The sequence below is a fragment of the Bacillus rossius genome, chromosome 12 (genome assembly GCF_032445375.1).
Source record: "Bacillus rossius redtenbacheri isolate Brsri chromosome 12, Brsri_v3, whole genome shotgun sequence".
NCBI classification, from domain to species: domain Eukaryota; kingdom Metazoa; phylum Arthropoda; class Insecta; order Phasmatodea; family Bacillidae; genus Bacillus; species Bacillus rossius.
The window spans coordinates 53,351,745-53,379,666 of record NC_086339.1 but is presented as its reverse complement, the minus strand read 5'-3'; the positions used below and the strand labels follow the sequence as shown (position 1 = coordinate 53,379,666).

At 51.5% G+C, this 27,922-nt stretch overlaps 1 protein-coding gene across 2 annotated transcripts in view; it reads right to left on the bottom strand.

The window, feature by feature from the left end:
- The window catches only part of LOC134537944 (excitatory amino acid transporter 1-like), a 528,042-nt gene that overhangs the window by 65,588 nt on the left and 434,532 nt on the right, over positions 1-27,922 (bottom strand). For both annotated transcript variants that reach the window (XM_063378937.1, XM_063378938.1), the window contains exon 2: positions 1,302-1,745. In XM_063378937.1, coding sequence (XP_063235007.1) covers positions 1,302-1,732 — 431 coding nt within the window. In that variant the 5' untranslated portion in view covers positions 1,733-1,745. The remainder of the gene's footprint in view (positions 1-1,301; positions 1,746-27,922) is intronic.

Here is a 27,922-nt window from a genome sequence, read left to right as displayed (position 1 = left end):
CAGGTAAGACTGGAAAGGTAGCTACGGGAGGGTAACGTGTATTGTCGCGCGCAGGTAAGACTGGAAAGGTAGCTACGGGAGGGTAACGTGTATTGTTGCGCGCAGGTAACACGGGGGAACGGTAGTTATGGGAGGGTAATGTGTATCGTCGCGCGCAGGTAAGACTGGAAAGGTAGCTGCGGGAGGGTAACGTGTATTGTCGCGCGCAGGTAAGACTGGAAAGGTAGCTACGGGAGGGTAACGTGTATTGTCGCGCGCAGGTAAGACTGGAAAGGTAGCTACGGGAGGGTAACGTGTATTGTCGCGCGCAGGTAAGACTGGAAAGGTAGCTACGAGAGGGTAATGTGTATTGTTGCGCGCAGGTAAGACGGGGGAACGGTAGCTACGGGAGGGTAATGTGTATTGTCGCGCGCAGGTAAGACTGGAAAGGTAGCTACGGGAGGGTAATGTGTATTGTTGCGCGCAGGTAACACGGGGGAACAGTAGTTACGGGAGGGTAATGTGTATCGTCGCGCGCAGGTAACACGGGGGAACGGTAGCTACGGGAGGGTAATGTGTATTGTCGCGCGCAGGTAAGACTGGAAAGGTAGCTACGGGAGGGTAATGTGTATAGTCGCGCGCAGGTAACACGGGGGAACAGTAGTTACGGGAGGGTAATGTGTATCGTCGCGCGCAGGTAACACGGGGGAACGGTAGCTACGGGAGGGTAACGTGTATTGTCGCGCGCAGGTAAGACTGGAAAGGTAGCTACGGGAGGGTAATGTGTATAGTCGCGCGCAGGTAAGACTGGAAAGGTAGTTACTTGAGGGTAACGTGTATCGTCGCGCGCAGGTAACACGGGGGAACGGTAGCTACGGGAGGGTAATGTGTATTGTCGCGCGCAGGTAACACGGGGGAACAGTAGTTACGGGAGGGTAATGTGTATCGTCGCGCGCAGGTAACACGGGGGAACGGTAGCTACGGGAGGGTAATGTGTATTGTCGCGCGCAGGTAAGACTGGAAAGGTAGCTACGGGAGGGTAATGTGTATAGTCGCGCGCAGGTAACACGGGGGAACAGTAGTTACGGGAGGGTAATGTGTATCGTCGCGCGCAGGTAACACGGGGGAACGGTAGCTACGGGAGGGTAACGTGTATTGTCGCGCGCAGGTAAGACTGGAAAGGTAGCTACGGGAGGGTAATGTGTATAGTCGCGTGCAGGTAAGACTGGAAAGGTAGCTACTTGAGGGTAACGTGTATCGTCGCGCGCAGGTAACACGGGGGAACGGTAGCTACGGTGGGTAGAGGGGAAGTCAGGGCTCACCTGACCAGGTCGAGCAGCGTGTCCGCCGTGGTGGTCTTGCGCGTGGAGTTGACGGCCATGCCCGCAGTGCCGCCCTCGCCGGGCCGGATCACCGCCGTCAGGAAGATGCCGGTGAGCACGGCGGTGACGGTGGTCGCCGCGTAGTACAGGATGGCGCGCAGGCCGATGCGCCCCGACAGACTGAGGTCCAGCGAGCCGATGGCCGCCACGATGGAGGACACGATCAGCGGCAGGATCAGGCCCTTGAGCATCTGCAGGAAGATCTCGCCCGGGTAGGCCACGTACATGATCTCGCGGTTGGTCCAGTCGCCGTCGCGGCTGGCGCGCAGGGCCAGGCCGAACACGGTGCCGCCCACGGTGGCCACCAGCGTCAGGAAGGTCAGCAGGTTGCCCGACACGCAGCTCTTCACCTTGGCGCCGAGGCGACCCATCTCGCGGGCGAGTCTACGCACACAGCGCAGCACCGGGTTACACCTGGCCCGACTGTGGTGCAACATGTTCATGTGACAAATGTGGTGTGAATTTCACACAGAAAAGTAATTTCACTAGACAATGTAGAAGCAACGTTCATTTGCAAGTTGTACCTCAAGTAATTGATGGTTATGGCGAAGGATTTTTAACATCTATAACAACTGTATCATCATATAATGAGGAATCTATAGACTTATTGAAATCAGCTGCTATTATGTCTTCAGTGGGGGCGATGTCATCGAAAACTACAGCTTTATAATAGGAATATGATGGTTCGTTGTTGTATTAATGTCGCTACTGCGGTAAAAGTTTTGAACGATGACAAAGTACACGAATCCATGAAAATCATAACTGTAGATGCAAACTTGACCATTTATTTCTGTGTGAGAAGTGCGGTGTACAAGTTACACGAAAATTTTATTGAAACATTAAAATTTTGTAAAGATAAGGACCTGACATCAACACATGCTGGCTCTAAGGCGTGACATTCCTGAACAGTTTTATCGGGATATGTAAGAAATAGTTGTATTTTTTTTTTCATTCTAAAACGAACTTCGAATAATTTTTGAATGAAATATTCTAATAAGATTTGTTTATTGAATATGCTATCTTCGTTGATAAGTTCATAAATTTATTGTATTTTTCTAAACGTGCATCCACTTGCCTCGGTAGCAAAATATGTGACTTAACAAAAAATTAAAAAAAAAAACCTAAAGTGGCGTAGTTTTTAAACTGTATATGAATTATATATGCAAGTGTAAAAATTTACGGTGTGTAAATGTTTGATTTAAAAAAATGCATTAAATAAATTTATTTAGTTCTCCTAACTCGTTATGTCTGTAACGGACGTTTGGTATCGTTTGTAGATACTCATTTTTACAATTATGCTGTAGGACATAAAACAAAATTTTTACCTGAATATGTCTTCTACATGCTTTAAATTTTTTAAGCGAATCGGTTATGAGCAGCAACTGGCTTCCATATATATATATATATATATATATGCGAGTGTTAAGCCTATAATGTATGTAGGCTCGTGTGATGAATATGCAACGAAGCTGGCACAGGTAATCTCATAGCATTAGAGCAAAGCTAGTAGAATTATTTTGTGTGAAATATTTTTCAAACTCTCGAGATAAAATTAATATACCTACTTCCGAGAATTTTATGGTCTTAAAATCATAACATGCCATGCATCATTGTTCACTACTGTACCGATATTAAAAATAATAAGGTTGACCAATTATCCAAACTAGTGGATAACCTGGTGTTTGCTTCGATGGGATCCAACATACTTGGCAAGCGACTCTCGTCCAAGTTACTCACGCCATCACTGATTCCTAACAAGAATATTGGGTACATGCTGGGTGGTGGCTCGTGGTGAGATTTTTACAGTTTATAATTTACATAGTGTCAGCTTTCGCAGCGTGGTAAATGGGTTCGACTCTGGTATATACACTACACAAATGTTTTGTTGAACTTTATACATCCGTAGGCTGGTTTTCTGCTCAGGTTCAGTGTACTTTAAAGTGATTCCATCGAGTACTTTACATGTGCTGGATTATGATTTCACCTACTTTAGAGGTGTAATGAGAAGGCAGGCCAGCCCGCTCTGTATGTCGCATGCAACCCTCTGGCTGGCACGGACATCTGCAAGCTTGCAACTCCCACTGGTTCAGACTACCTCATGAACGTGGGCCAATTAAGAATACTGCAAAACATATACAATATCTGTTTACAACTGCATAAAATTAAATAAATAATGTTTCAAGTGAGGAAATGTTTGAATAAGTGATGTGACACAATAAAAAGTAATTTTCATAAAGATAACATTAAAAATGAATTAAAAAAAGTACAGATGAACTGTAATGCAACTGTCCATACGTACGTTTTCCCTCATTTTCTGCAAGACTAAGAAAATGTCCGCTTCTCGTTGTTTGCTACATTGAGAGAAGTCTTAGCTGGGCTGCATGAAACGGGATAATGCTAATGTTGGAAGCTTCTCATTGGTTCAGAGTCCCACACGACACTTTGGACAATCACAGAAGTGGGCCAAAAGTTCGAATAAATTTCAAGATATTCTCAATGCTAGTATTTCAAGAATACTTAAATGGTTACAGAACAAATTCTGATGTTCTTCAGGTTTTAAAACTCAGAAAAGAAACACAGTGGCCCGGCCCTACTTACCTACGTATTTAAATGCAATTAGGTGTTTGGAATGTCGTACTTGGAACCATAACTTTATACTTAGTAAATTTATTATGAAAACATTTGTGTAAGTGTCAGAATTAATCTCAAATGTCGTTTGCATTAGCAAACTTTAATAAACGTTTTTAATGTATTATATTTATTCATTGTTGTATAGAAAAAGTGCTTAATAACTTTACCGACTTTTCTTTTGTAGTTATAATAAATGGTTATCTGGTGCATACGTAATAAGATAGGTAATAATCTAAACCTACTTAAACTCAAAATATACACAGATAGTTCCTAACTTAGAAATAAAATAGATGAAGAATTAATTAACTTTCACAACGACAGAAATTGTGAAGGTATTGTTTATAATTGACTTAAAATTGCACTAAAAAGGGAGTTCATTTTAATTATTATAGAAAATCTATTCCCGTTACAAACATGGACTGAATATAATTTTTTAATGAATAGGGAAATTTTATTAAGTAATCTCACTTGTGTACCCTACAATCTGCGCTGGGAACATCAAGAAGTTGTGTTAACAGTAACACAATGCAAACAATGGCACACGCGTGTTTGCCCAGTGCGTGATAAGACGTGGTTTGTTACTAAACATCGGAAGAGAATGTACGTAATGAATGTCTAGGTTACTCGTACCTTTTGGTTGACATCGATCGCTTCCTTAATTAAGCTTCATGTCTGCTATGATCAGTCAAAATAATTCTTGTACTTCCGCCTTTAAGTTGCATAAAGTAAAATATGTTTCACAGGAATATGCCCCAAATAAATTATAAAGAAACAAGTAGCATCGAATTCAAACTTAAAACGTCTATCAGTTTTTTTAGTCCGTTTGCTTCTCTTTGCTTATTTGTATGCTCCAAAAAAGTATTTGACAGATAACAAATATGGCCATAATAAAAAAGGATCAAATTTTTTAAAAGATTCCAAAGCTAAAAAAATTTAAAAAACCTTCTTCTAGAAAAAATTGTTTAGGCGACATAAAAACAAAATAATCATTTGAAAGGTATAGCTCACCTTAAAGGCCATAGTTAAGGATTTTTGCGAATCGGCATGTTATTTGATCAAAAATTAAGCCAGCATAACTGAAGTTATAGATACTTCGAATTATATCGGATAAAGAGGAAAGTCCAACCAATTTTTAGCGATAAGATTTTTATAAAATCATTTTGAAATGTTCGAAATAATTTTTTTTTAAATATTTAGTATCTTCGGTGATAACAGGTCTCTATGTGTAATTAAAATAAACAAATAGAGAATTTTATTTTTAAAATATGTTCAGATATTTTTATCAGCTACATAAAATATCAAAATTCGATTTCTTTCGATAAGTTGTCTTAAAAATAAAATTTTAAATGTTTGACATGAAAAATTACTTCTAAAACATATTTCATTTTAAGACGTTTTAATGAATACATTTGGATGATTCTGTGCCTTATCTAAAGAAAAATGTCACCTCTTGACTTTGGTCTGACAACAATTTTAATCAGAGCAATAGACGCACTGAATAACCGAAAACAAGCGTTTCCTCGTATACTATTAGGTTAGCGCATAGTTGTTTGTAGCGCCAACAGAGCGCAGTGCAAGACCAGCTCTGCTGAGCATACGCACATACAGCGATGCCACATTATCGATATTTTGCAGTTCGAAGTCACTGTAAGTGGCAACACTGTCTCGTGCAAATTGTAGGGTTATTCGCAATGGGCACGAGAAAAAGGACTTACCGCAGTCATAAGAGAAATAAAAGATCTTTGTCAGTTTCTTCGTTCTGGAGGAAAAGAAATCGAATACAATGGGCCAAAAGGCATAAAAATATGGATTTTATTATCAATATTATAAAATATTTAAAAGACAAGTAATTATAAATTTGACTCTATTGTTATCCGTAGGATTATGTAGACTCGTAATTATTTAAAACATTTTGTTACTGGCCAGTTTTCTTTTGCATTAAACATACTTTTTTAAACCTAATTAACTTTGTTATTAGTTGTTTTTGTTAACTTAACACTGGATTTAAAATCTACCCATGAATCAGTAAATACGAGCTACAAACCAGTCTTATTTGCTTTCATGTTCATTTCATTCAGACAACTTATTATTACTATATTAATCCTTTGATACACCTAAATGCAGGTTGCAAATGAGAGTGCATACTTTCACTAAATTTAATTTTGTTACTGTTTTCCTTCTCATGCACGCCTTTCACTTTAACTGTTCATCTGATAGCTGGACACACATCCAATCCTCCAGGGAAGCAGCGCGAGATAGCGTTTATCCCTATTCACATTCTACATGTGTTATGACTTTTAGAAGAAAGGTTTTATTTTTTATATTTTAATGACAATAATAATTCTAATTATTATATAGTGTTAAAATTTCGAAAACAAATTTGACAAATAAAGTAACGGCATTTAAATTGAAGCATTTCAAGAATACTGGGATGTTTACAGTACAAATCATTGTGTTCTTCAGGTTTTAAAAACCTAGCAATGAAACACAGCGGCCCGACACATAAGACAAAACCTTTACGCCCGTGCTTCTACAGCCCAATGATTATATAAGTAGATCGCATCCATAATCTGCTCAGTAACAAACCTGTGGCCCCAAATTTGAGCGGCTTAGTTGGCCAATGTCGAAAATGTGTTTCAGGGAGTATGCACTTGGCTGAACATAAACTTGACATATTCCCCCTCATTTGTACCTACGTATTTAAATGCGATTGAGGTGTTTGGAATGAAATATTGAAACTACAACTTTAGTATGAACAAATTTTAACAAACGCATATGTCGTTTAAATTAGCGAATTAAAAAATGCTTTATTAAATATTTTTATTTAGTGTATTGTTTATAAAAATCTTGAATTTTCGAGTTACCTTTTGTAATTTGTAATAAATGGTTATTTGGTATATGCGTAATAAGATAGGAAATAATATAAACTAATATATGACCTTCGTTAACATACATTAAAACATTATGACTAAACAATAGTTATCTTTCTTTTTTAAATATTACCCTACGCGGTATAAATTATAATCTATTTAATCATATAAATATGAACACAATGAAACTATTTGTTGTTGCTCATTTTTAAGTGTTAGCTGCTATTATTACTACCGTAAAAGTTGTACATACATTTCATTGCATAAAATGCTATGCTTATAACTTGCAAAATTTCTTTATTTTACATTTAATTATGCTTTTAAATATATAGTGTAATTTCTGTAAAATAGCATTGCTAAAATTTGAAAGAGAGGATACAGACATAATGCTTATCTTAACTATGCGATATCATACTACGCTTTAATAGCAGGTATTAAGGCTGGGGTATGATTCTTTACTTTCTATTAATGACTGATTAAACAGGTAATAAATAAAGTTAACGTTAAGGTTATAGACAAATTGTTAAGCACACATATTACAATGATAGGCATATAGCTATAACGTAAGTCAGTATAGAACTGCTTCAAAACCTAATAACTACATTTGGCGCACGATATCACCGCGAATTTCTGAGAACTTCATATACTGTCTTGGAATTTAATTCATAAATTTCATTTTAATAACAAAAACATTGCGAGTTTTGGACAAGAAAAATATAATTTAGCTCCGTAGTTAAAGTAAATGTGTCACTACTTCAAATTTTTAACCATTGGAATTGATATAATGTAACGGCACCAAATGTAAGGGGGCCATTCTTCGTAGTCCGACACCACCAGTGTTTCCACTGGAAGGTAAGGGGTATGGCAGGAGTTGGATTTTGAGAAAGGGGGGGAGGGGGAGGGGTTCTTGATTCTCGCCCTTGACCTTTGATCGCTTAACACTGCACTGCCCTGAACACGGATGTATCACCGCTCCAGCAGAGACTCGAGCACAGGACCTCTGAGGCTTCATGACTCCCGCTCGTCTCTTAGCGACGAAGTATTATCTCCACGTGACTGCTAGCTAGGGGCCTGACTGCGGCATGCTAGCCTCGCACTGAGCCTGGCGGCCTGGGAGTGCATCGGGGGGAGGACAGTGGCCTGACTGCGGCTTGCTAGCCTCGCACTGAGCCTGGCGGCCTGGGAGTGCATCGGGGGGAGGTCAGTGGCCTGACTACAGCTTGCTAGCCTCGCACTGAGCCTGGCGGCCTGGGAGTGCATCGGGGGGAGGTCAGTGGCCTGACTGCGGCTTGCTAGCCTCGCACTGAGCCTGGCGGCCTGGGAGTGCATCGGGGGGAGGTCAGTGGCCTGACTGCGGCTTGCTAGCTTCGCACTGAGCCTGGCGGCCTGGGAGTGCATCGGGGGGAGGACAGTGGCCTGACTGCGGCTTGCTAGCCTCGCACTGAGCCTGGCGGCCTGGGAGTGCATCGGGGGGAGGTCAGTGGCCTGACTGCGGCTTGCTAGCCTCGCACTGAGCCTGGCGGCCTGGGAGTGCATCGGGGGGAGGTCAGTGGCCTGACTACAGCTTGCTAGCCTCGCACTGAGCCTGGCGGCCTGGGAGTGCATCGGGGGGAGGACAGTGGCCTGACTACGGCTTGCTAGCCTCGCACTGAGCCTGGCGGCCTGGGAGTGCATCGGGGGGAGGTCAGGGGCCTGACTGCGGCTTGCTAGCCTCGCACTGAGCCTGGCGGCCTGGGAGTGCATCGGGGGGAGGACAGTGGCCTGACTGCGGCTTGCTAGCCTCGCACTGAGCCTGGCGGCCTGGGAGTGCATCGGGGGGAGGACAGTGGCCTGACTGCGGCTTGCTAGCCTCGCACTGAGCCTGGCGGCCTGGGAGTGCATCGGGGGGAGGTCAGTGGCCTGACTGCGGCTTGCTAGCCTCGCACTGAGCCTGGCGGCCTGGGAGTTCATCGGGGGGAGGTCAGTGGCCTGACTGCAGCTTGCTAGCCTCGCACTGAGCCTGGCGGCCTGGGAGTGCATCGGGGGGAGGTCAGTGGCCTGACTGCGGCTTGCTAGCCTCGCACTGAGCCTGGCGGCCTGGGAGTGCATCGGGGGGAGGTCAGTGGCCTGACTACAGCTTGCTAGCCTCGCACTGAGCCTGGCGGCCTGGGAGTGCATCGGGGGGAGGTCAGTGGCCTGACTACACCTTGCTAGCCTCGCACTGAGCCTGGCGGCCTGGGAGTGCATCGGGGGGAGGACAGTGGCCTGACTGCGGCTTGCTAGCCTCGCACTGAGCCTGGCGGCCTGGGAGTGCATCGGGGGGAGGTCAGTGGCCTGACTGCAGCTTGCTAGCCTCGCACTGAGCCTGGCGGCCTGGGAGTGCATCGGGGGGAGGTCAGTGGCCTGACTACAGCTTGCTAGCCTCGCACTGAGCCTGGCGGCCAGGGAGTGCATCGGGGGGAGGACAGTGGCCTGACTACAGCTTGCTAGCCTCGCACTGAGCCTGGCGGCCTGGGAGTGCATCGGGGGGAGGTCAGTGGCCTGACTGCGGCTTGCTAGCCTCGCACTGAGCCTGGCGGCCAGGGAGTGCATCGGGGGGAGGTCAGTGGCCTGACTACAGCTTGCTAGCCTCGCACTGAGCCTGGCGGCCTGGGAGTGCATCGGGGGGAGGACAGTGGCCTGACTGCGGCTTGCTAGCCTCGCACTGAGCCTGGCGGCCAGGGAGTGCATCGGGGGGAGGTCAGTGGCCTGACTGCGGCTTGCTAGCCTCGCACTGAGCCTGGCGGCCTGGGAGTGCATCGGGGGGAGGACAGTGGCCTGACTGCGGCTTGCTAGCCTCGCACTGAGCCTGGCGGCCAGGGAGTGCATCGGGGGGAGGTCAGTGGCCTGACTGCGGCTTGCTAGCCTCGCACTGAGCCTGGCGGCCTGGGAGTGCATCGGGGGGAGGTCAGTGGCCTGACTGCAGCTTGCTAGCCTCGCACTGAGCCTGGCGGCCTGGGAGTGCATCGGGGGGAGGTCAGTGGCCTGACTACAGCTTGCTAGCCTCGCACTGAGCCTGGCGGCCAGGGAGTGCATCGGGGGGAGGTCAGTGGCCTGACTGCGGCTTGCTAGCCTCGCACTGAGCCTGGCGGCCTGGGAGTGCATCGGGGGGAGGTCAGTGGCCTGACTGCAGCTTGCTAGCCTCGCACTGAGCCTGGCGGCCTGGGAGTGCATCGGGGGGAGGTCAGTGGCCTGACTACAGCTTGCTAGCCTCGCACTGAGCCTGGCGGCCTGGGAGTGCATCGGGGGGAGGACAGTGGCCTGACTGCGGCTTGCTAGCCTCGCACTGAGCCTGGCGGCCAGGGAGTGCATCGGGGGGAGGTCAGTGGCCTGACTGCGGCTTGCTAGCCTCGCACTGAGCCTGGCGGCCTGGGAGTGCATCGGGGGGAGGACAGTGGCCTGACTGCGGCTTGCTAGCCTCGCACTGAGCCTGGCGGCCAGGGAGTGCATCGGAAGGAGGTCAGTGGCCTGACTGCGGCTTGCTAGCCTCGCACTGAGCCTGGCGGCCTGGGAGTGCATCGGGGGGAGGACAGTGGCCTGACTGCGGCTTGCTAGCCTCGCACTGAGCCTGGCGGCCTGGGAGTGCATCGGGGGGAGGACAGTGGCCTGACTGCGGCTTGCTAGCCTCGCACTGAGCCTGGCGGCCTGGGAGTGCATCGGGGGGAGGACAGTGGCCTGACTGCGGCTTGCTAGCCTCGCACTGAGCCTGGCGGCCTGGGAGTGCATCGGTGGGAGGTCAGTGGCCTGACTGCGGCTTGCTAGCCTCGCACTGAGCCTGGCGGCCTGGGAGTGCATCGGGGGGAGGACAGTGGCCTGACTGCGGCTTGCTAGCCTCGCACTGAGCCTGGCGGCCTGGGAGTGCATCGGTGGGAGGACAGTGGCCTGACTGCGGCTTGCTAGCCTCGCACTGAGCCTGGCGGCCTGGGAGTGCATCGGGGGGAGGACAGTGGCCTGACTGCGGCTTGCTAGCCTCGCACTGAGCCTGGCGGCCTGGGAGTGCATCGGTGGGAGGTCAGTGGCCTGACTGCGGCTTGCTAGCCTCGCACTGAGCCTGGCGGCCTGGGAGTGCATCGGGGGGAGGTCAGTGGCCTGACTGCGGCTTGCTAGCCTCGCACTGAGCCTGGCGGCCTGGGAGTGCATCGGGGGGAGGACAGTGGCCTGACTGCGGCTTGCTAGCCTCGCACTGAGCCTGGCGGCCTGGGAGTGCATCGGTGGGAGGTCAGTGGCCTGACTGCGGCTTGCTAGCCTCGCACTGAGCCTGGCGGCCTGGGAGTGCATCGGGGGGAGGACAGTGGCCTGACTGCGGCTTGCTAGCCTCGCACTGAGCCTGGCGGCCTGAGAGTGCATCGGGGGGAGGACAGTGGCCTGACTGCGGCTTGCTAGCCTCGCACTGAGCCTGGCGGCCGGGGAGTGCATCGGGGGGAGGACAGTGGCCCGACTGCGGCTTGCTAGCCTCGCACTGAGCCTGGCGGCCTGGGAGTGCATCGGGGGGAGGACAGTGGCCTGACTGCGGCTTGCTAGCCTCGCACTGAGCCTGGCCGCCTGGGAGTGCATTGGGGGGAGGTCAGTGGCCTGACTGCGGCTTGCTAGCCTCGCACTGAGCCTGGCGGCCGGGGAGTGCATCGGGGGGAGGTCAGTGGCCTGACTGCGGCTTGCTAGCCTCGCACTGAGCCTGGTGGCCGGGGAGTGCATCGAGGGGAGGACAGTGGCCTGACTGCGGCTTGCTAGCCTCGCACTGAGCCTGGCGGCCGGGGAGTGCATCGGGGGGAGGTCAGTGGCCTGACTGCGGCTTGCTAGCCTCGCACTGAGCCTGGCGGCCTGGGAGTGCATTGGGAGGAGGACAGTGGCCTGACTGCGGCTTGCTAGCCTCGCACTGAGCCTGGCGGCCTGGGAGTGCATCGGGGGGAGGACAGTGGCCTGACTGCGGCTTGCTAGCCTCGCACTGAGCCTGGCGGCCTGGGAGTGCATCGGGGGGAGGACAGTGGCCTGACTGCGGCTTGCTAGCCTCGCACTGAGCCTGGCGGCCTGGGAGTGCATCGGGGGGAGGTCAGTGGCCTGACTGCGGCTTGCTAGCCTCGCACTGAGCCTGGCGGCCGGGGAGTGCATCGGGGGGAGGTCAGTGGCCAGACTGCGGCTTGCTAGCCTCGCACTGAGCCTGGCGGCCTGGGAGTGCATCGGGGGGAGGACAGTGGCCTGACTGCGGCTTGCTAGCCTCGCACTGAGCCTGGCGGCCTGGGAGTGCATCGGGGGGAGGACAGTGGCCTGACTGCGGCTTGCTAGCCTCGCACTGAGCCTGGCGGCCTGGGAGTGCATCGGGGGGAGGCTAGTGGCCTGACTGCGGCTTGCTAGCCTCGCACTGAGCCTGGCGGCCTGGGAGTGCATCGGGGGGAGGACAGTGGCCTGACTGCGGCTTGCTAGCCTCGCACTGAGCCTGGTGGCATGGGAGTGCATCGGGGGGAGGCTAGTGACCTGACTGCGGCTTGCTAGCCTCGCACTGAGCCTGGCGGCCTGGGAGTGCATCGGGGGGAGGACAGTGGCCTGACTGCGACTTGCTAGCCTCGCACTGAGCCTGGCGGCCTGTTAGTGCATCGGGGGGAGGTCAGTGGCCTGACTGCGGCTTGCTAGCCTCGCACTGAGCCTGGCGGCCTGGGAGTGCATTGGGGGGAGGACAGTGGCCTGACTGCGGCTTGCTAGCCTCGCACTGAGCCTGGCGGCCTGGCAGTGCATCGGGGGGAGGTCAGTGGCCTGACTGCGGCTTGCTAGCCTCGCACTGAGCCTGGCGGCCTGGGAGTGCATCGGGGGGAGGACAGTGGCCTGACTGCGGCTTGCTAGCCTCGCACTGAGCCTGGCGGCCTGGGAGTGCATCGGGGGGAGGTCAGTGGCCTGACTGCGGCTTGCTAGCCTCGCACTGAGCCTGGCGGCCTGGGAGTGCATTGGGGGGAGGACAGTGGCCTGACTGCGGCTTGCTAGCCTCGCACTGAGCCTGGCGGCCTGGGAGTGCATCGGGGGGAGGTCAGTGGCCTGACTGCGGCTTGCTAGCCTCGCACTGAGCCTGGCGGCCTGGGAGTGCATTGGGGGGAACACAGTGGCCTGACTGCGGCTTGCTAGCCTCGCACTGAGCCTGGCGGCCTGGGAGTGCATCGGGGGGAGGTCAGTGGCCTGACTGCGGCTTGCTAGCCTCGCACTGAGCCTGGCGGCCTGGGAGTGCATCGGGGGGAGGCTAGTGGCCTGACTGCGGCTTGCTATCCTTGCACTGAGCCTGGCGGCCTGAGAGTGCATCGGGGGGAGGACAGTGGCCTGACTGCGGCTTGCTAGCCTCGCACTGAGGCTGGCGGCCTGGGAGTGCATCGGGGGGAGGCTAGTGGCCTGACTGCGGCTTGCTAGCCTCGCACTGAGCCTGGCAGCCTGGGAGTGCATCGGGGGGAGGTTTGTGGCCTGACTGCGGCTTGCTAGCCTCGCACTGAGCCTGGCGGCCTGGGAGTGCATTTGGGGGAGGTCAGTGGCCTGACTGCGGCTTGCTAGCCTCGCACTGAGCCTGGCGGCCTGGGAGTGCATCGGGGGTGGACAGTGGCCTGACTGCGGCTTTCTAGCCTCACACTGAGCCTGGCGGCCAGGGAGTGCATCGGAGGGAGGACAGTGGCCTGACTGCGGCTTGCTAGCCTCGCACTGAGCCTGGTTGCATGGGAGTGCATCGGGGGGAGGCTAGTGACCTGACTGCGGCTTGCTAGCCTCGCACTGAGCCTGGCGGCCTGGGAGTGCATCGGGGGGAGGACAGTGGCCTGACTGCGGCTTGCTAGCCTCGCACTGAGCCTGGTGGCATGGGAGTGCATCGGGGGGAGGCTAGTGACCTGACTGCGGCTTGCTAGCCTCGCACTGAGCCTGGCGGCCTGGGAGTGCATCGAAGGGAGGTCAGTGGCCTGACTGCGACTTGCTAGCCTCGCACTGAGCCTGGCGGCCTGGGAGTGCATCGGGGGGAGGTCAGTGGCCTGACTGCGGCTTGCTAGCCTCGCACTGAGCCTGGCGGCCTGGGAGTGCATCGGGGGGAGGCTAGTGGCCTGACTGCGGCTTGCTAGCCTCGCACTGAGCCTGGCGGCCTGAGAGTGCATCGGGGGTAGGACAGTGGCCTGACTGCGGTTTGCTAGCCTCGCACTGAGCCTGGCGGCCTGGGAGTGCATCGGGGGGAGGACAGTGGCCTGACTGCGGCTTGCTAGCCTCGCACTGAGCCTGGCGGCCTGGGAGTGCATCGGGGGGAGGACAGTGGCCTGACTGCGGCTTGCTAGCCTCGCACTGAGCCTGGAGGCCTGGGAGTGCATCGGGGGGATTTCAGTGGCCTGACTGCGGCTTGCTAGCCTCGCACTGAGCCTGGCGGCCTGGGAGTGCATCGGGGGGAGGTCAGTGGCCTGACTGCGGCTTGCTAGCCTCGCACTGAGCCTGGCGGCCTGGGAGTGCATCGGGGGGAGGACAGTGGCCTGACTGCGGCTTGCTAGCCTCGCACTGAGCCTGGAGGCCTGGGAGTGCATCGGGGGGAGTTCAGTGGCCTGACTGCGGCTTGCTAGCCTCGCACTGAGCTTGGTGGCCTGGGAGTGCATCGTGGGGAGGTCAGTGGCCTGACTGCGGCTTGCTAGCCTAGCACTGAGCCTGGCGGCCTGGGAGTGCATCGGGGGGAGGTCAGTGGCCTGACTGCAGCTTGCTAGCCTCGCACTGAGCCTGGCGGCCTGGGAGTGCATCGGGGGGAGGTCAGTGGCCTGACTACAGCTTGCTAGCCTCGCACTGAGCCTGGCGGCCTGGGAGTGCATCGGGGGGAGGACAGTGGCCTGACTGCGGCTTGCTAGCCTCGCACTGAGCCTGGCGGCCAGGGAGTGCATCGGGGGGAGGTCAGTGGCCTGACTGCGGCTTGCTAGCCTCGCACTGAGCCTGGCGGCCTGGGAGTGCATCGGGGGGAGGACAGTGGCCTGACTGCGGCTTGCTAGCCTCGCACTGAGCCTGGCGGCCAGGGAGTGCATCGGGGGGAGGTCAGTGGCCTGACTGCGGCTTGCTAGCCTCGCACTGAGCCTGGCGGCCTGGGAGTGCATCGGGGGGAGGACAGTGGCCTGACTGCGGCTTGCTAGCCTCGCACTGAGCCTGGCGGCCTGGGAGTGCATCGGGGGGAGGACAGTGGCCTGACTGCGGCTTGCTAGCCTCGCACTGAGCCTGGCGGCCTGGGAGTGCATCGGGGGGAGGACAGTGGCCTGACTGCGGCTTGCTAGCCTCGCACTGAGCCTGGCGGCCTGGGAGTGCATCGGTGGGAGGTCAGTGGCCTGACTGCGGCTTGCTAGCCTCGCACTGAGCCTGGCGGCCTGGGAGTGCATCGGGGGGAGGACAGTGGCCTGACTGCGGCTTGCTAGCCTCGCACTGAGCCTGGCGGCCTGGGAGTGCATCGGTGGGAGGACAGTGGCCTGACTGCGGCTTGCTAGCCTCGCACTGAGCCTGGCGGCCTGGGAGTGCATTGGGGGGAGGACAGTGGCCTGACTGCGGCTTGCTAGCCTCGCACTGAGCCTGGCGGCCTGGGAGTGCATCGGTGGGAGGTTAGTGGCCTGACTGCGGCTTGCTAGCCTCGCACTGAGCCTGGCGGCCTGGGAGTGCATCGGGGGGAGGTCAGTGGCCTGACTGCGGCTTGCTAGCCTCGCACTGAGCCTGGCGGCCTGGGAGTGCATCGGGGGGAGGACAGTGGCCTGACTGCGGCTTGCTAGCCTCGCACTGAGCCTGGCGGCCTGGGAGTGCATCGGTGGGAGGTCAGTGGCCTGACTGCGGCTTGCTAGCCTCGCACTGAGCCTGGCGGCCTGGGAGTGCATCGGGGGGAGGACAGTGGCCTGACTGCGGCTTGCTAGCCTCGCACTGAGCCTGGCGGCCTGGGAGTGCATCGGGGGGAGGACAGTGGCCTGACTGCGGCTTGCTAGCCTCGCACTGAGCCTGGCGGCCTGGGAGTGCATCGGGGGGAGGACAGTGGCCTGACTGCGGCTTGCTAGCCTCGCACTGAGCCTGGCGGCCTGAGAGTGCATCGGGGGGAGGACAGTGGCCTGACTGCGGCTTGCTAGCCTCGCACTGAGCCTGGCGGCCGGGGAGTGCATCGGGGGGAGGACAGTGGCCTGACTGCGGCTTGCTAGCCTCGCACTGAGCCTGGCGGCCTGGGAGTGCATCGGGGGGAGGACAGTGGCCTGACTGCGGCTTGCTAGCCTCGCACTGAGCCTGGCCGCCTGGGAGTGCATTGGGGGGAGGTCAGTGGCCTGACTGCTGCTTGCTAGCCTCGCACTGAGCATGGCGGCCGGGGAGTGCATCGGGGGGAGGTCAGTGGCCTGACTGTGGCTTGCTAGCCTCGCACTGAGCCTGGCGGCCGGGGAGTGCATCGAGGGGAGGACAGTGGCCTGACTGCGGCTTGCTAGCCTCGCACTGAGCCTGGCGGCCGGGGAGTGCATCGGGGGGAGGTCAGTGGCCTGACTGCGGCTTGCTAGCCTCGCACTGAGCCTGGCGGCCTGGGAGTGCATTGGGGGGAGGACAGTGGCCTGACTGCGGCTTGCTAGCCTCGCACTGAGCCTGGCGGCCTGGGAGTGCATCGGGGGGAGGACAGTGGCCTGACTGCGGCTTGCTAGCCTCGCACTGAGCCTGGCGGCCTGGGAGTGCATCGGGGGGAGGACAGTGGCCTGACTGCGGCTTGCTAGCCTCGCACTGAGCCTGGCGGCCTGGGAGTGCATCGGGGGGAGGTCAGTGGCCTGACTGCGGCTTGCTAGCCTCGCACTGAGCCTGGCGGCCGGGGAGTGCATCGGGGGGAGGTCAGTGGCCAGACTGCGGATTGCTAGCCTCGCACTGAGCCTGGCGGCCTGGGAGTGCATCGGGGGGAGGACAGTGGCCTGACTGCGGCTTGCTAGCCTCGCACTGAGCCTGGCGGCCTGGGAGTGCATCGGGGGGAGGACAGTGGCCTGACTGCGGCTTGCTAGCCTCGCACTGAGCCTGGCGGCCTGGGAGTGCATCGGGGGGAGGCTAGTGGCCTGACTGCGGCTTGCTAGCCTCGCACTGAGCCTGGCGGCCTGGGAGTGCATCGGGGGGAGGACAGTGGCCTGACTGCGGCTTGCTAGCCTCGCACTGAGCCTGGTGGCATGGGAGTGCATCGGGGGGAGGCTAGTGACCTGACTGCGGCTTGCTAGCCTCGCACTGAGCCTGGCGGCCTGGGAGTGCATCGGGGGGAGGTCAGTGGCCTGACTGCGACTTGCTAGCCTCGCACTGAGCCTGGCGGCCTGTTAGTGCATCGGGGGGAGGTCAGTGGCCTGACTGCGGCTTGCTAGCCTCGCACTGAGCCTGGCGGCCTGGGAGTGCATTGGGGGGAGGACAGTGGCCTGACTGCGGCTTGCTAGCCTCGCACTGAGCCTGGCGGCCTGGGAGTGCATCGGGGGGAGGTCAGTGGCCTGACTGCGGCTTGCTAGCCTCGCACTGAGCCTGGCGGCCTGGGAGTGCATTGGGGGGAGGACAGTGGCCTGACTGCGGCTTGCTAGCCTCGCACTGAGCCTGGCGGCCTGGGAGTGCATCGGGGGGAGGTCAGTGGCCTGACTGCGGCTTGCTAGCCTCGCACTGAGCCTGGCGGCCTGGGAGTGCATTGGGGGGAGGACAGTGGCCTGACTGCGGCTTGCTAGCCTCGCACTGAGCCTGGCGGCCTGGGAGTGCATCGGGGGGAGGTCAGTGGCCTGACTGCGGCTTGCTAGCCTCGCACTGAGCCTGGCGGCCTGGGAGTGCATTGGGGGGAACACAGTGGCCTGACTGCGGCTTGCTAGCCTCGCACTGAGCCTGGCGGCCTGGGAGTGCATCGGGGGGAGGTCAGTGGCCTGACTGCGGCTTGCTAGCCTCGCACTGAGCCTGGCGGCCTGGGAGTGCATCGGGGGGAGGCTAGTGGCCTGACGGCGGCTTGCTATCCTTGCACTGAGCCTGGCGGCCTGAGAGTGCATCGGGGGGAGGACAGTGGCCTGACTGCGGCTTGCTAGCCTCGCACTGAGGCTGGCGGCCTGGGAGTGCATCGGGGGGAGGCTAGTGGCCTGACTGCGGCTTGATAGCCTCGCACTGAGCCTGGCGGCCTGGGAGTGCATCGGGGGGAGGTTTGTGGCCTGACTGCGGCTTGCTAGCCTCGCACTGAGCCTGGCGGCCTGGGAGTGCATTTGGGGGAGGTCAGTGGCCTGACTGCGGCTTGCTAGCCTCGCACTGAGCCTGGCGGCCTGGGAGTGCATCGGGGGTGGACAGTGGCCTGACTGCGGCTTTCTAGCCTCACACTGAGCCTGGCGGCCAGGGAGTGCATCGGAGGGAGGACAGTGGCCTGACTGCGGCTTGCTAGCCTCGCACTGAGCCTGGTGGCATGGGAGTGCATCGGGGGGAGGCTAGTGACCTGACTGCGGCTTGCTAGCCTCGCACTGAGCCTGGCGGCCTGGGAGTGCATCGGGGGGAGGTCAGTGGCCTGACTGCGACTTGCTAGCCTCGCACTGAGCCTGGCGGCCTGGGAGTGCATCGGGGGGAGGTCAGTGGCCTGACTGCGGCTTGCTAGCCTCGCACTGAGCCTGGCGGCCTGGGAGTGCATCGGGGGGAGGCTAGTGTTCTGACTGCGGCTTGCTAGCCTCGCACTGAGCCTGGCGGCCTGAGAGTGCATCGGGGGTAGGACAGTGGCCTGACTGCTGTTTGCTAGCCTCGCACTGAGCCTGGCGGCCTGGGAGTGCATCGGGGGGAGGACAGTGGCCTGACTGCGGCTTGCTAGCCTCGCACTGAGCCTGGCGGCCTGGGAGTGCATCGGGGGGAGGACAGTGGCCTGACTGCGGCTTGCTAGCCTCGCACTGAGCCTGGAGGCCTGGGAGTGCATCGGGGGGATTTCAGTGGCCTGACTGCGGCTTGCTAGCCTCGCACTGAGCCTGGCGGCCTGGGAGTGCATCGGGGGGAGGTCAGTGGCCTGACTGCGGCTTGCTAGCCTCGCACTGAGCCTGGCGGCCTGGGAGTGCATCGGGGGGAGGACAGTGGCCTGACTGCGGCTTGCTAGCCTCGCACTGAGCCTGGAGGCCTGGGAGTGCATCGGGGGGAGTTCAGTGGCCTGACTGCGGCTTGCTAGCCTCGCACTGAGCTTGGTGGCCTGGGAGTGCATCGGGGGGAGGTCAGTGGCCTGACTGCGGCTTGCTAGCCTCGCACTGAGCCTGGTGGCCTGGGAGTGCATCGGGGGGAGGTCAGTGGCCTGACTGCGGCTTGCTAGCCTTGCACTGAGCCTGGCGGCCTGGGAGTGCATCGGGGGGAGGTCAGTGGCCTGACTGCGGCTTGCTAGCCTCGCACTGAGCCTGGCGGCCTGGTAGTGCATCGGGGGGAGGACAGTGGCCTGACTGCGGCTTGCTAGCCTCGCACTGAGCCTGGCGGCCTGGGAGTGCATCGAGGGGAGGACAGTGGCCTGACTGCGGCTTGCTAGCCTCGCACTGAGCCTGGCGGCCTGGGAGTGCATCGGGGGGAGGACAGTGGCCTGACTGCGGCTTGCTAGCCTCGCACTGAGCCTGGCGGCCTGGGAGTGCATCGGGGGGAGGACAGTGGCCTGACTGCGGCTTGCTAGCCTCGCACTGAGCCTGGCGGCCTGGGAGTGCATCGGGGGGAGGTCAGTGGCCTGGATGCTGCGTCGACAAGTGACACACTCAGACGCCTTCACAGCTTTATTGCTAGGGACCGGAAATATTCGCGCTTTCGATGACCTCTAGGATAGACTCCTCAACCCCCTACATAGTCAGGCAAATGCCACCTGCTCATTGGCTATTGACTCGTGACACCTGTCGACTGGGACGCTTGCGATTCGATACTTTTTTGGTTGAAGGTTTTCCACTGGCTCAAAGTCCTTCAGATAAACTGTAAGCCAATCACAGAAGCAATATAAAGGCCTACAGTTCTTTGGATTCTAGCATATCGTGAAATGAATCCGCGAATTTTTCCGGTATCTACGTTATTGCTAGAGACCGGAAAAAATTCGCTGATTCATTTCGCGATACGCTAGAACCCAAATACATATACCTTAAAGCTGCTTTTGTTATATGTTCAATGTTCGTCTGGACGACTATGGACCAATGGGAAACACTCAACCAAAGAAGTATCGTATCAAGGGCAAACCAGTTGAGACGACTCACAAGTCAGCAGCCAATGAATGAACAGGCGTTATTTTTCCGAGTATACTGAGAACTGTGTACTCTATACTGAAGGTCATCGAAACCGCGAATTTTTCCAGTACCTACTTATTGCTAAAGAAACACCATCATTTTAGTTCTCTCTTTTTTTAAATATAACTTGTAAGGTAGTTCTATAACGTAAAGTGGGTGGATAAATAATGGAATGTAAATTACATGTACAACATTTTTGAACTCTTTTACACAGAAATGTTTTAAAAATTTGTATAGTATTAAAATCAATACTTCACACAGAAAATATATTTGGCGAATAAATTGAACTTTTATTATATATAAATATATATATTATACCTACTGTTCTATTCTTCTGTTTCAATTGGATGGGCTTGTCTTTACATTTCTAATTGCTAATAAACGGTGTCCATGAAAGAATGTCTCAGTTTTAATGGTATATTAAAACATTTTAATTTTAGACTATAAGCAACAAATCATACATAAAATTGAAGCTAAAATAACATAGGTTTTTTTTTTTTTTACAAATGTTCAATATGTGCACCTTTAGTTATACGGAACAAATCCATCCTAAAGTCCAATTCTTTCCCACGCTTTGGTTAACACGTCCGAAGTAATGGAAGCAATAGCCTCTTCAATTATGTGTCTCAAATCTGGCGAATCATTAGGTAGTGGTGGAACGTAAATACGATCTTTTATAAAGCCCCAAAGGAAAAAAAAAATCGCTTGGCGTTATGTCATGTGAACGTGGAGGCCAGAGAAAAATAGATCTGTAGTCTCGACCATTACGACCAATCCAACGGTCGGGGACTTCGACATTCAACCACTCTCATTCAGACGATACTGAACGTTGAACTGAAATGACAGATTCACTCTTAACATATCGCAGAACACGAAACACTTTACGCTCAGTAGTCGCCATTTTGCGTAGGTGGCGCTGCGAGCGAGAAAACAACGAAGCAGTGCTCGCTCTTGCGCTTATGTAAAACTGCTTGAGTTACTCTTTAATTGTGACATTGAACCGAAACTCTACAACATACAAAATATATTGTTAAAATTTATATCTGAGACATTATTTTAATAGACATACTGTATTATAATATGTATTCAAAATTTCCTATTTATAAGGTGCTTGATAATAGCATCCTAAGTAAATCGCAGTGTGACGCTAATTGTATGCACTTAAATTTATGTTGGGTTTTATTTGAGAAAGTTATGCTTTAGGAAAGACTAAAAACAATATTCAGGTAAATGAACTGTATTATAAGACACTGTTTTTTGGCATCAAGTGAATAAAACTGTATTTTGTATTTGTGTGATTGTCTTTTTCAACTGTTCACAAACAAATAAAATATTTCTTTTAAGTTGCTTGCAGGTACAATTAATCGACAGAAGTATAATTAGAGATATTTCCTTGTAAGCGCACATCTGTGTGATGAGCTACGTATAGCAAAATATCCTTGTCGTTAAGAATAATACTAGTGGAGAGCAAAGCCATATTTTTTCGACCAAAGTGCGAAATGCAACTTGAGGTATTTAAGACAATTTTGGGGCAGTAGAGCAGCTTATAGCGTCCTTCCATCGGCCAAACTGTAGGATTGTTTCTCTGTGTGCCCACAGCCTCTCTACAGACATGACTGAAACTTGTGTATGTGTAAGCATTTTCTTTGTGGAAGGTTTGCCAAGTCATATGATTACAACTTGTTCGTCCTTAATGAGCTATTTCGGAAGCCACATGTCAAAATAGCCTGGCCATGAACCTAATAACCTGTAGGTATGAGTATAAATGCAAAGCTGTTACATTGCTGAAATTAAAAAATTAAAATAAAATTTCCATCACTTTAAATTTAAGTATAATACACATAAACGGGTACAAATAAAATTTAACAGCAAACAGTTTCGAATACATACGTTTTCCAAAGATTTCAAGCGAAGTAATTAATTTTCTTCACATACTACCAAACAAAATGTGTGTATACCATAGTGTGAACACGTTCTTCATTGTCAGTTTACGAGCAATGAATTTACTTTCAACAAGTTGATTTCAAACGTTTTCAGGTAAGCCTGAATAGACTGTGTGTTGGTATGCTTTGCGGGTTTATTAAGAGTACGTATTAACATTTTCAAATTAAATATTGTATTATTTCTGTTATTTGAATAATTATCCTGTGTAATGCTGCATATGACAATGTCTGTTTGCTTCAAGAAGTTTGTAAATAAACTATTAAGACAGAGCAGAATTTGTTACACGCTCCTTTACTTACCAGCTATAAACCTACGTTGTGGAATCACAGTTACAATTTGTGGAATCACAGTTCATAATAAGTAAAAACTACATTTAAGCGTAGACACGCATGTTGAATAATAAAGCTTATGTTCATACTTACATGATCCAATAATATTCCAATTGATAAAAAAAAAATTGGTTGTCTTTAAAGTCGGTTTACGGACGATAGTTTAACGTGACAACGTCATAACAAAACTTTGATGAAATAATTGCATACTTTATGAATAAAATTTAATAATTTTTATTGAATTATCACTATTTTGTATGGATACAAAGAAGGAGTGAAATGAAATCTACAATTTAATTGATAAATTTACTTTCATTTGCACTCATTAATTCAAATATGTTTATTACTTTAACGAAGAAATTATTTTAACTTTAACTTTTATACATATTTGCTATTTAACTTCTTCCAATCTGTGTTATTCTGTTAAGGATAGGACGATGATAGGAAAAGTAGGAAACGAATGGGAGTGTTTCAAGTTTAATGTGCCTCGAAAATGTAAAATCGATGGTTGTTCCAGTCGAGTGGAAGGGAGATAATTGCGGCGCAAGCGTACAATGAGCGTAACGGGACACAGCGTAACGGGACAATGTGCGTAACTGGACACTTTTTTGTGCGTGCAGCTGGCGTTCATCGATTTATTAGACGTTGTCACGTCAAAAAATTGTACCTTGCAAGAGAGTGATTTTGTTTAAATAGTGCCGGTTTTTATCACATATGTTTACTGGAATAAAATTTGTCACGCCGTAAAATTATGTACTGCTATAGCTAAGTTTATTAAAACATTAGTATTTTGCTTGTTTGATGAGTCGTGACTTATACTAGGCCTGTGACTCGATTGTCATGATTATGTTCCTAAAAGCTACAAAACATTAAGCTTAACTTTTGCAATGTTACTACTGTTATAAAAATATTTCTGGAACGATTTTAGCCAATGTAATTACCTATATTGATGTACTTTAAAATAAATATAACAACATAAATATAAATATCTCAAAATTTAAACAATAACTAAGTTTTTATCTTATGTTATGTTTATTTTTCTTGCAAGATTAGTGTAGTAAAGTGTGAAATACTAGCTAACGGTGTCAATTTATGTGAGAAAAATCGGTTATTATATACTTCTGATACAAACATCTTTCATAAACATCGTAATTAATTTAGTTTTTGTGAAACTATACTTTAGATATACTTAAGGCCAGCCATTTTTTCCCCTAATTCAATGAAATAAAAAATGCATCCCACATTTACTAACACGAATGCCTTTTAAAAGCGTTCAAATAGAAATGTTTTCCGAAAGTGTCACCTCTATATATATTTTATTTGTGTACAAGCAATTAAAAGTAACGCCATCGGTCTACGCATCAGCAGAACTCACGTCACTTATTTCTTTGGGTTTATTGACAGAGAAATTTTAAAATTACGTTAAATACCGCTCCAGGTAGCTAGTATCAAAACGTTTAAAAATATAAATATTTTATGGATATGTGTTCATTTAATAAATCCAGAAAAGCACATTCAGTAGGTGACAAGGCGTATCCAGTTGGTAATTGAGCCTTTCTATCCAGTAGCCAGGCACGTAGTCGGTTACCAGGTGCATTCAGTTGGTGGCCGACATGCCCAGTTATCAGCTAGACATGTCCAGTCAGCAACAAGGCACGACCAGTTGGTGGCCGACATGTTCAGTTATCAGCTAGACATGTCTAGTCAGCAACAAGGCACGACCAGTTGGTGGCCGACATGCCCAGTTATCAGCTAGACATGTCCAGTCAGCAACAAGGCTCGACCAGTTGGTGGCCGACATGTTCAGTTATCAGCTAGACATGTCCAGTCAGCAACAAGGCACGACCAGTTGGTGGCCGACATGTTCAGTTATCAGCTAGACATGTCCAGTCAGCAACAAGGCACGACCAGTTGGTGGCCGACATGCCCAGTTATCAGCTAGACATGTCCAGTCAGCAACAAGGCACGACCAGTTGGTGGCCGTCATGTTCAGTTATCAGATAGACATGTCCAGTCAGCAACAAGGCACGACCAGTTGGTGACCGACATGTTCAGTTATCAGCTAGACATGTCTAGTCAGCAACAAGGCACGACCAGTTGGTGGCCGACATGCCCAGTTATCAGCTAGACATGTCCAGTCAGCAACAAGGCACGACCAGTTGGTGGCCGTCATGTTCAGTTATCAGCTAGACATGTCCAGTCAGCAACAAGGCACGACCAGTTGGTGGCCAACATGCCCAGTTATCAGCTAGACATGTCCAGTCAGCAACAAGGCACGACCAGTTGGTGGCCGTCATGTTCAGTTATCAGCTAGACATGTCCAGTCAGCAACAAGGTACGACCAGTTGGTGGCCGACAAGTTCAGTTATCAGCTAGACATGTCCAGTCAGCAACAAGGCACGACCAGTTGGTGGCCGACATGCCCAGTTATCAGCTAGACATGTCCAGTCAGTATCAAGGCACGACCAGTTGGTGGCCGACATGCCCAGTTATCAGCTAGACATGTCCAGTCAGCAACAAGGCACGACCAGTTGGTGGCCGTCATGTTCAGTTATCAGCTAGACATGTCCAGTCAGCAACAAGGCACGACCAGTTAGTGGCCGACATGTTTAGTTATCAGCTAGACATGTCCAGTCAGTAACAAGGCACGACCAGTAGGTGGCCGACATGTTCAGTTATCAGCTAGACATGTACAGTCAGCAACAAGGCACGACCAGTTGGTGGCCGACATGTTCAGTTATCAGCTAGACATGTCCAGTCAGCAACAAGGCACGACCAGTTGGTGGCTGACATGTTCAGTTATCAGCTAGACATGTCCAGTCAGTAACAAGGCACGACCAGTTGGTGGCCGTCATGTTCAGTTATCAGCTAGACATGTCCAGTCAGTAACAAGGCACGACCAGTTGGTGGCTGACATGCCCAGTTATCAGCCAGACATGTCCAGTCAGTAACAAGGCACGACCAGTTGGTGGCCGTCATGTTCAGTTATCAGCTAGACATGTCCAGTCAGTAACAAGGCACGACCAGTTGGTGGCCGTCATGTTCAGTTATCAGCTAGACATGTCCAGTCAGCAACAAGGCACGACCAGTTGGTGGCTGACATGCCCAGTTATCAGCTAGACATGTCCAGTCAGTAACAAGGCACGACCAGTTGGTGGCTGACATGTTCAGTGATCAGCTATACATGTGCAGTCAGTAACAAGGCACGACCAGTTCGTGGCTGACATGACCAGTTATCAGCTAGACATGTCCAGTCAGCAACAAGTCACGACCAGTTGGTGGCTGACATGCCCAGTTATCAGCTAGACATGTCCAGTCAGTAACAAGGCACGACCAGTTGGTGGCCGTTATGTTCAGTTATCAGCTAGACATGTCCAGTCAGTAACAAGGCACGACCAGTTGGTGGCTGACATGCCCAGTTATCAGCTAGACATGTCCTTTCAGCCACAAGGCACGACTAGTTGGTGGCAGACATGCCCAGTTATCAGCTAGACATGTCCAGTCAGTAACAAGGCACGACCAGTTGGTGGCCGTCATGTTCAGTTATCAGCTAGACATGTCCAGTCAGTAACAAGGCACGACCAGTTGGTGGCCGACATGCCTAGTTATCAGCTAGACATGTCCAGTCAGCAACAAGGCACGACCAGTTGGTGGCCGTCATGTTCAGTTATCAGCTAGACATGTCCAGTCAGTGACAAGGCACGACCAGTTGGTGGCTGACATGCCTAGTTATCAGCTAGACATGTCCAGTCAGTAACAAGGCACGACCAGTTGGTGGCCGACATGTTCAGTTATCAGCTAGACATGTCCAGTCAGTAACAAGGCACGACCAGTTGGTGGCTGACATGCCCAGTTATCAGCTAGACATGTCCAGTCAGTAACAAGGCACGACCAGTTGGTGGCTGACATGCCCAGTTATCAACTAGACATGTCCAGTCAGTAACAAGGCACGACCAGTTGATGGCTGACATGTTCAGTTATCAGCTAGACATGTCCAGTCAGTAACAAGGCACGACCAGTTGGTGGCTGACATGCCCAGTTATCAGCACGACCAGTTGGTGGCCGACATGTTCAGTTATCAGCTAGACATGTCCAGTCAGTAACAAGGCACGACCAGTTGGTGGCTGACATGCCCAGTTATCAGCTAGACATATCCAGTCAGTAACAAGGCACGACCAGTTGGTGGCTGACATGCCCAGTTATCAGCCAGACATGTCCAGTCAGTAACAAGGCACGACCAGTTGGTGGCCGACATGTTCAGTTATCAGCTGGACATGTAGTCAGTAACAAGGCACGACCAGTTGGTGGCCGACATGTTCAGTTATCAGCTAGACATGTCCAGTCAGCAACAAGGCACGACCAGTTGGTGGCCGACATGTTCAGTTATCAGCTAGACATGTCCAGTCAGCAACAAGGCACGACCAGTTGGTGGCCGACATGTTCAGTTATCAGCTAGACATGTCCAGTCAGCAACAAGGCACGACCAGTTGGTGGCCGGGCCAGTCCGACCTTAGGTGTGCAAGTAATACCACGTGGTTAGCCAGTCGCATTCAGTAGGTGGTCAAACACATCCAAACAGAGGTTTTTTAACGTGACAACGTCTAATAAATCGATGAACGCCGGCTATGCTCACTAAAAAGTGTCCCGTTCCACACATTGTTACGTAACGCTGTGTCCCGTTACGCTCATTGTTCCGTTACGCTGTGTTCCGTTACGCTGTGTTCTTTTACGCTGTCGGCGAATGCAGTAATAATAGGTTATGTTAAAATTGACTAAAAAATTATTGTCATTAATATAATTGATGATAGATATTTGATTACAGTTTATTTATATGAAAACTTGTTCATACTTATATTTAATTTTTATAGCTAGACACCAGTTTTAAAAATTAATTACAAGTCATCTACACGTGAACTGTTTCGTCGACTGTTTATAAAGTGAAGTGAAAAATTAATGTGGTTTACATTGCTAATTACAACAACAATTTCGGCAATAAAGGTTAATTATTCTTGCATTTTAAAAATCTGATTACTAGTATAATTTCAATTATTTATTCTTTTATTATTAAAATAAAAATGATTCAATTTTATGCATAAAAGTATGCAATCATTTCATCAATGTTTTATGACGTTGTGACGTTAAACTATCGTCCGTAAACCGACTTTACAGACAACCATTTTTTTTTCGTCGATACGCGACGAACATTTCAAACAGTTCATGTTAAAGTCATACGCATGGCGAACCGTCTCCGAGCCAAGAGGTTTCACTCACTGATACGGGACCATTATTTCCAACAGGTCGAGTTCAATGCCACGAGGCCAATCATGGCTGTGCTGCAGGCTAAACTGGAAAAGTGAAGAAAGTAGGTAAATGTTTGAGTTGAAAATCGGAATCAAAAGTATAGTAAATGTAGGAAGTAGGTATCTGATTCAGTGGTACGAACCGTGTCTGAAAGACTGCACAGAAAACACATTTAAGGAAATTGAGCGTTACTTATATAATTGTAAAATCAAGACTATGGCCTCAGTTAATATTCAAACTTGAAGCAAAGCCAGTAACAAAATTAAATTTAAAAAAAAAAAGGT